This window comes from Alosa alosa, chromosome 9 (assembly GCF_017589495.1).
Source record: "Alosa alosa isolate M-15738 ecotype Scorff River chromosome 9, AALO_Geno_1.1, whole genome shotgun sequence".
Taxonomy (NCBI): Eukaryota; Metazoa; Chordata; class Actinopteri; order Clupeiformes; family Clupeidae; genus Alosa; species Alosa alosa.
In genome coordinates, this window is record NC_063197.1 from 6,870,830 (window position 1) to 6,879,834 (window position 9,005).

Consider the following 9,005-nt stretch of genomic DNA (forward strand, 5'->3'; position numbering starts at 1 on the left):
AATGATATGCCGCTTGATAGTGTGGAGTTCTGGCCTGTCCTCCTGTGTGTGTGTGTGTGTGTGTGTGTGTGTGTGTGTGTGTGTGTGTGTGTGTGTGTGTGTGTTTACCCAATGATATGCCACTTGATAGTGTGGAACTCTCGGCCTGTCCTCATGTGTGTGTGTGTATGTGTGTTTACCCAATGATATGCCACTTGATAGCGTGGAGCTCTCGGCCTGGCCTCGTGTGGGCGTGTGGCTCTCTAGGACGCTGTCGTCCAGGAGGTGTCTGGAACCGGCGTTGGGGAACGTGGCGCTCTTGAACTCCACCGTGTTCGTCTTATGGATGAAGCTGTAACACACACACACACACACACACAACACACACACACACACACACACACACAGGCGTCAACACACTGGGGAATAACACAACACTACCATGGGTATATTTGTCTCGCTCACTCACTCACTAAACAAATGAGTTGTGTGTGTGCACGTGTTTCCTCAGAACATGAAGGATGTTTACTTGAATTTTGGTTTTGTTATTTTCCAAACAATAACTCTGCATGGTGGAATGTCACTGCAGTCGCATATTCAAAATATTTCATGACCATAGTAATCCGCTTAGTCAAGGCAGAGATCCTCTTTCATAACCCTTTAATGGTGTTGACCCAGATGAGCACAACAAATACGGCTGGTTAGCTGACTGGGGGGAACGTAGTCATAATGCGCTCAGATTCCAGGTCAGTAGAGTGCCAATGTCGAGATCAAAGGATGATCCTGCGACGCAGCAGACCTCCGAGCCACGTCTGCCTGTCTCTCTCAGAAATCGTTCTAGAAGGATCTTTCCAACATGGCAAGAGCAGCCTCAGCCTGTGGAGGAGAGATCACTGTGACCTGGCTGCGTTCTCTGGGGAGGTGAGTCAGTCGGCTGGCTGTTTACGCCGCCAAGTAGTCCCTCCAGCAGCGAACATGACTCACAGACAGCCGTTAACGTCCGACGTCTCTGCATGGGCCTTGTAAAACCATAGGGTGTGTGTGTGTGTGTGTGTGTCTGTGAGTGTATGTGTGTGTGGATGTGAGTGTGGATGTGTGTGGAAGTGTGTGGAAGTGTGTGGAAGTGTGTGTGTGTGTGCGTTGGGGGGGGGGGGGGGGGGGGGGGGGGATGACTGAGCGTGGTGTTGGATGAGGGCTGTTTATGTTTTGGGGCAGTTGCTTGGTGAACGCTGACAGTGAGGGGGGCTTTGAGGATCAATGCTGACAGCCTTGAATTTCCCCTTGGGGATCAATAAAGTATCTATCTATCGATCTATCTATCTACCTATCTGACAGTGAGGGGGGCTTTGAGGATCAATGGTGAGCAGATCAACAGGACAGCGGCTGACTCTCACTGTACACACTCCACACCACACCGCACGCTCACATTGCCATGGCTGACTCACTCCACTCGTGCCATTAAAGGGACCTACGCTTCCCTTTCAGTCGATTTGATTGCGATTTGATTTCTCCCTACAAGAGAAAACTGAGAGTCTGCCATTCAGCACCCCCTAAGGTCGCCGCTGAATAAATGTCTTTGTCTCAATCCCACTGCACTGGGTCTTGACAAATCTATTGTTTCCAGCCACCGGCCCAACCACACAACCTGACCCACATTCATGCGGAGTGGGGAGAGAGCAGAGGGGCTTTGTTTAGTTCCCACAATGCCTTCTGTTTTTCCCTCGGCGAGCTGGCGGCCAAATTCGGTCAAGGCCCCCTTTCTCAATACTGTGCTGTGGTTGCAGAGGTTATGCCAGGCAGGGGGGGTCAAGGGGTAGCCTGATGGTAGAGGCTGGGAGAGAGGGAGGTTTGGGCTGGCGAGGCGGAGCAGACTCACTTGTAGCCCAGGCTGTGGCACTTCCTGTGTCCGTACGGGAGGAGGTTGCGCGGGGAGGGCGGTGTGGCAGGGACCTTGCAGCTCTCGGCGATATTGCCCCTGCGACCACACAGTGGTGAAGCTGACGCATCAGGTCCTGCAACAAACACGCACGCGTGTGCACACACACACACACACACACACACACACACACACAGAAAACAATGCATGAAAGAATGAGACGTAGGGACACACACAGATGGAAAGTATAGGGCTGCGAGTAATTATCCAATCCCAAAAGCATGACTTCATTGTTGACTTGCACAACTGTGCACAGTAGGGGACACCTGTGGCCATTTACATTAGAACACTGTGCTGTTATTCATCAACTAAACAAGCGTTACGTCTACAACACAATATCTGTAGCTAAATTGCATTCGCTACGGTTAGAAACCCAGAGATACTGTAAGCCTGGTCGGTCAAAAAACCACCATCACCCGTATAGAATGTAAAGTGTTCCCATTTGTTCCACAAAGAAAAGAAAAAAAATGGTGTGTGTATGTGCCTTCGTGTGTGTGTGTGTGTATGTGCCTTCGTGTGTGTGTGTGTGTGTGTGTGTGTGTGTGTGTGTGTGTGTGTGTGTGTGTGTGTGTGTGTGTGTGTGTGTGTGTGTGTGTGTGTGTGCCTTCGTGTGTGGTTTTCCTCACCTACAAGGTCCTCTCTGGAGGCAGTGGAGCGAGGGGTGCTGGTGGCAGGTTCAATCTTTAAGGACAACCTGAGGGAAGCAAAGAAACATTTGTGACACACACACACACACACACACACACACACACACACACTCTATGATCGCCCCACACACTCACTTGTAGTTGTCATCTTCCACAAACTTCTGCAGCTCCTCTATGTAGCGTACGGAGTTGAGATACTTCTGCACGTGGGGTAATACTTGTATTTCTGTGTGATGGGAGGGAGAGGGGGCACGAAAATTACCCAGCATGCTCAGATAAATAATAGCACATGCAGCATAGCACATGCTGCATGTACACATCCTGGATAAGGTCTATGAAAGATAGAGAATACACACACACACCATACTTGCAGGATCTCTGCAGGGCAGGTCCGAGATTATTCTCAGGATGTTGTTCATGAGGATAGGGAATACACACACACACACATGCGTGCACCTACACACGCACACATGCGTGCACCTACACACGCACGCACCTACACACGCACGCACAAGCACACACACACGCACACACTCACCATACTCGCAGGATCTCTGCAGGTCCGAGATGATTCTCAGGATGTTGTTCATGAGGTTGGAGCGCTGCTCGTTCTCCAGGATACTGCCGGTGGAGGGGTACGCCGAGTCCACATAAGTCAGGTCAGACAGGTACAAACCTGAGAGAAACACACAGACACACACAACTCCATTAGAATGGCTGACAAACACACTAAGTTGCACACCTGGACCTCGGTCACAAACCCCCCCCCCCCCAAAAAAACATTAGAGCGCTCTGCTGACCCCCTTTCCTTCTCTTTCTTCCTCCTTTGCTCCAGCCCGGGTCGACGAGTGAGCTGGATTTGGGCTTGATTAACTGAACTCCGATGGATCCCATCCGTCTGCGGAGCTCTGCAAGAGCACACAGGGACGACGGGGTCATCCTGGAACTCGTACTCCCCACCCCACCACACACACACACACACACACACACCAACAGACTTTGAAATCGCAGCACGGCCCCCCATCTGTACACAAACACGTTCCCAACCGGGACCAAACAGCGGGATGGACAGTGCGGCTTCAAAACTGCTAATTACCCTGCTGCTGGCCAGCACATTAGTCACCACTGCTGCTGGCTCCTGTGGGGTGGGGTCACACTCGCGCACACAAAGGAGTGCTGCACACACACACGTCAAACATACATAGAGCACATTGTTAGAGCACAGCCTCACACAAACACACGTACAAAAACCTACTCTCACACACACACACACACGTATGTAGAACTACACGCACACACAGAGTGACCATATGCACAGAGAGAACACACACATGGAGAAGGCTTAAACAGTCTTCTCTGCAGTCTGTGTTTTGGAGCCAAGAGGAGCTGATGGGGTTTGGTCGCCATTAAGCTCAAATGCTTTTACACAATGTCTTCTCTCTCTCTCTCACACACACACACACACACACACACACACACACACACACACACACACACACACTCAATGTCTTCTCATGTAAATATTAGGCTGAGGTAAAGACATTAGCTGTAATAATATTAACATAGCAAAGGAGGCAGACTGCCATGAGCAGAATCTGTGTGTGTGTGTGTGTGTGTGTGTGTGTGTGTGTGTGTGAGGAGCAGCAGCACATAGTATCTAGTATCACTAGTATCACTAGTGGTAGTGGACGTGGTAGTAGAGCAACAGCTGTTAGTTGGAGGTTGTCAGGGTTTCTTTTCTGGCATCTTGTTCTGTGATGTAGTGATACTATGTGTGTGTGTGTCTGTACTATATATATGTGTGTGTGTGTGTGTGTGTGTGTGTGTGTGTGTGTGTGTGTATTCCTGGCATGTCAAAACAAAGTGCAGAAGCAGATGGAACAGCTAACTTCTTACATACCACATGACATCAGACCTCCACACTTTTAAACATGTTCCAGGAGAATCAAGGCGAAACCCATTTTCCCTTTTCCTCAGAATTTTACAGAGAGAGAGAGAGAGAGAGAGAGAGAGAGAGAGAGAGAGAGAGAGAGAGAGAGAGAGAGAATTGAGGCGAAACATACACCCCCTTTTCCTTAGAATCACACACACACAAACAAGCAAATGACCCCAGCAGAGAAAATAGAAAACACATCACTACCAGCAATGATGGCAATGACGACAGAGCAAGCTCAGACTAACAGCGCGGGCTCTGTGCTTTAGGTGAAGGGCTCATATCAATCAGGGTCACTCCATCAACTCTGATTAGAACCAGAGGAGAGGAGGGGAGAGGAGAGGAGAGGAAGAAAGGAGGGGGGGAGAGGAGAGGAAGAGGGGAGGAAAGGAGAGGAGGGGAGAAGGAAGGATTAAGGGGGCAGGAAGGACTGTAGAGCGAAGGAACGATTTCAAAGCAACCATGAGAGAGAGTGAGAGAGCGAGACAGAGAGCGAGAGAGAGAAAGGCATGTGCTATGTGCACCTACTGATTTTAATCCACCTCACTGCAAGCTGGGAGATAAGCATCACCACTCCACATGCATGACCAACACACACACACACACACACACGCACACACACACACACACACACACACACACACACACACACACACACACACACACACACACACACACACACTCTTATGCTTTCAGAGTCTAATCTAACACTTACGTCAAGACTTCCAAGCAAATAAATGCCTTCCCACATGCTTCACGATTCATAGTAACATTAATACTAGCTCTGCATAGCGTGTCAGGTCTGCAGACAGGAAAGCCGGTTTTCCCCCCATCTTCTCAGGATAGGGTGATTTCCAAAAATCAGAAACAGCGGAGAGGGAGGAAGGGTTGGGTTGGGTTGGGTCGGACAGGGGAGAAGAGGAGAAACACGCAGACATCTGAAAACTTTAAGGAAACGGTTCAAAGAGAATTTCTGACTGCCTTATATCAACAGATAAATCTAGAGGTTAGAACAGAAAACAAAAGCATGCACAAGGTCCAATGTGACGAGTGAGAAAAAGAGCTTGGAGGAAAGGGGGTGAGAGTGAAGTAGAAGAGTGAAGTAGGAGAGAGGTCCCTGCTGTAAGAGATGTTAAGAGATGTCCCTGCTGTTAGAGATGTCCCTGCTGTAAGAGATGTTAAGAGATGTCCCTGCTGTAAGAGATATTAAGAGATGTCCCTGCTGTAAGAGATGTCCCTGCTATAAGAGATGTTAAGAGATGTCCCTGCTGTAAGATATGTCCCTGCTGTAAGAGATGTTAAGAGATGTCCCTGCTGTAAGAGATGTCCCTGCTATAAGAGATGTTAAGTGATGTCCCTGCTGTAAGAGATGTCCCTGCTGTAAGAGATGTTAAGAGATGTCCCTGCTATAAGAGATGTCCCTGCTGTAAGAGATGTTAAGAGATGTCCCTGCTGTAAGAGATGTTAAGAGATGTCCCTGCTGTAAGAGATGTCCCTGCTGTAAGAGATGTTAAGAGATGTCCCTGCTATAAGAGATGTCCCTGCTGTAAGAGATGTTAAGAGATGTCCCTGCTGTAAGAGATGTCCCTGCTGTAAGAGATGTTAAGAGATGTCCCTGCTGTAAGAGATGCCCCTGCTGTAAGAGATGTTAAGAGATGTCCCTGCTATAAGAGATGTTAAGAGATGTCCCTGCTATAAGAGATGTCCCTGCTGTAAGAGATGTTAAGAGATGTCCCTGCTGTAAGAGATGTCCCTGCTGTAAGAGATGTTAAGAGATGTCCCTGCTATAAGAGATGTCCCTGCTGTAAGAGATGTTAAGAGATGTCCCTGCTATAAGAGATGTCCCTGCTGTAAGAGATGTTGAGAGATGTCCCTGCTGTAAGAGATGTCCCTGCTGTAAGAGATGTTAAGAGATGTCCCTGCTGTAAGAGATGTTAAGAGATGTCCCTGCTATAAGAGATGTTGAGATGTCCCTGCTATAAGAGATGTCCCTGCTGTAAGAGATGTTAAGAGATGTCCCTGCTATAAGAGATGTCCCTGCTGTAAGAGATGTTAAGAGATGTCCCTGCTATAAGAGATGTTAAGAGATGTCCCTGCTATAAGAGATGTTGAGATGTCCCTGCTATAAGAGATGTCCCTGCTGTAAGAGATGTTAAGAGATGTCCCTGCTGTAAGAGATGTCCCTGCTGTAAGAGATGTTAAGAGATGTCCCTGCTGTAAGAGATGTTAAGAGATGTCCCTGCTATAAGAGATGTCCCTGCTGTAAGAGATGTTAAGAGATGTCCCTGCTATAAGAGATGTCCCTGCTATAAGAGATGTTAAGAGTAGTGTTAATTTTGTCACCTATTTTTAATTTAGTCTTAGTCTTGTGACGAAATGTCCTTTTTAGTCTTTGTCATATTTAGTCATTCAAATATCATTTTTGTTAGTCAAGTTTTAGTCGACTAAAAGTCTCGTCATTTTAGTCTAGTTTTAGTCATAAGAAAACTAAAGGTATCTTAGTCTTAGTCAGTTTTAGTCAACACATTTTAGTCTTTTTTTATAACAAATTATTTCTGATTACCATTTGAGTCAAATAGTGTTTCACACATCTCAATTTTCCAACAATATTGTGTGTCCACAGGGCTACTCGTCTGTTCTAATTACTCATTCTGATTTTTGTCAGTCAGTATGTTTACATGCACAGGTAAGTCGAGCTACAGTTATAGCTCGGCTGGGATTTGACCATAGACAGTAAAGATTTGACTGGACCACTGTCATATTCGTGAGACCAGTGTTTCTCAAAGTGTGGTCCGGGAATCACTGGTGGTCCGCAAAGCTATCTCAAGTGGTCCGTGAGCAGACGGGTAAAATATAATATAGATGAGTTGTTTGCAATATTGAACCAACTTGTATGTAAAAACAGTTCTGCAACACTGTCTATGTAAGATATGCCAGTTTAAATCATACAGTATGAATCCACACAATAAGCAAAGTGCAAAGACAATAAGCAAGGTGGTTCAGTGAGTAGGCCTATAGTGTAGACTAATTATAGGCTACTGTTGAAGTAGGTCTAATCTTTTTTTTTTTTTTTTTAGCTAGGGTTAGTTAAGTGGTCCTGAAACTGAAAAAGTTTGAGAAACACTGTCGAGACCAAAGTATTAATGTTTTACTCATACCTAGCTAGATGGCGATATCCCAAACACAACACATTCCCCAAACAGACTCTCCATCTTAGCCATAGCTAACTTGCTAGCTTAACTTTCCATATTAGCTTACTTGCTAGCAAACTTTGCATCATCAGTCTAACTAGTTAAATAGTTGACATTACATGATGAACATTTTCGTATGGACATTCTGGTGGATGTTAATTTGTATGAGAGAAGCTTCAACTTCTGGGTATGTAGCATTGTGGCATAAAGCTTAGGTAGTTAGTTGGTAACTCTGGCAGAAATCTCCAGTGTTCTTGTTCCATGTAGTTTCGCGGTTGCAGCCACAGGGTTGCAGCAACAGCACGTAGACTAGCCTACAGGAAAGCTGTTGCGTATGAACTCATTCGAATATTTTGAAAACGTAACAGCTAGATATTCTGTCTTCTCATTTTGTAGACTAAAATGAAGAGAGATTTTATCTTAGTTCTCATTTCATGCAAAACATTTTAGTCTAGCTTTTTTAGATCAACAATAATTCATCTTAAGATAGTCTTAGTCAGTGTTTCAGGACATTACTGCCGCCTCGCCATCGTCTCGTCTTAGTCATGAAAAAAAAGGTTGTTGACGAACATATTTCCTCTCGTCTCGTCTGACGAAATTAACACTAGTTAAGAGATGTCCCTGCTATAAGAGAAGAGATGTTAAGAGATGTCCCTGCTGTAAGTAAGGGATAATGTATAGAATGCCGGTCATTATTGGGAAAATAAGTCTCGACAGGGCGAACCTTGTTCCGCCCTGAAGGGACTCATTTTCCCAATAATGACCGGCGTTCTATACATTATCCCGCTTATTACACGGCTACTTGCTAAAACGAAATAATAAACAAATAGTTTGCAACAACTCAAACATTCTTTAGAACACAGCTGATCAACCGTCTGCTTTCACTTTTAAATGAAGTTCCAGTCCTTGCGTGTGCATAGTGCATAGTGATATGAAAGACGTATCAGAAGCACAAAACCCGTTGCCATTGACAGCGGTAATTATATGTTTGCAGCGGTAATTACATGAAAATATTTTACCGTAGAACTTTGGGAAATCCCATTCAAGCCAATGGAGCGTTCTACTTGCCTTGTGAAGAGCCATGTAATAAGATATGTTAAGAGATGTCCCTGCTGTAAGAGATGTCAAGATGGAATATATATTGTAAAAACAAAAAACAGAACAAAAGCAAAAATACCTCAGTGCCGGCGTGCCAGATTGGGGCTAAATCCTCCCACTGCCACTGGGAGCGAAACTCTCTCACACACACAAACGCACAGTCACACACACGCACACCCGCACACACACCCACACACACAGTCACACACACCTCTTAAGAG

The 9,005-nt window shown here is 46.1% G+C and overlaps 1 protein-coding gene across 6 annotated transcripts in view; it reads right to left on the reverse strand.

The window, feature by feature from the left end:
• The window catches only part of ralgps2 (Ral GEF with PH domain and SH3 binding motif 2), a 117,754-nt gene that overhangs the window by 13,619 nt on the left and 95,130 nt on the right, over positions 1–9,005 (reverse strand). For all 6 annotated transcript variants that reach the window (XM_048253471.1, XM_048253472.1, XM_048253475.1 and 3 more), the window contains 5 exons: positions 3,101–3,238; positions 2,698–2,788; positions 2,542–2,609; positions 1,856–1,991; positions 180–331 (listed from right to left, as the gene is read on the reverse strand). In XM_048253471.1, coding sequence (XP_048109428.1) covers positions 180–331; positions 1,856–1,991; positions 2,542–2,609; positions 2,698–2,788; positions 3,101–3,238 — 585 coding nt within the window. The remainder of the gene's footprint in view (positions 1–179; positions 332–1,855; positions 1,992–2,541; positions 2,610–2,697; positions 2,789–3,100; positions 3,239–9,005) is intronic.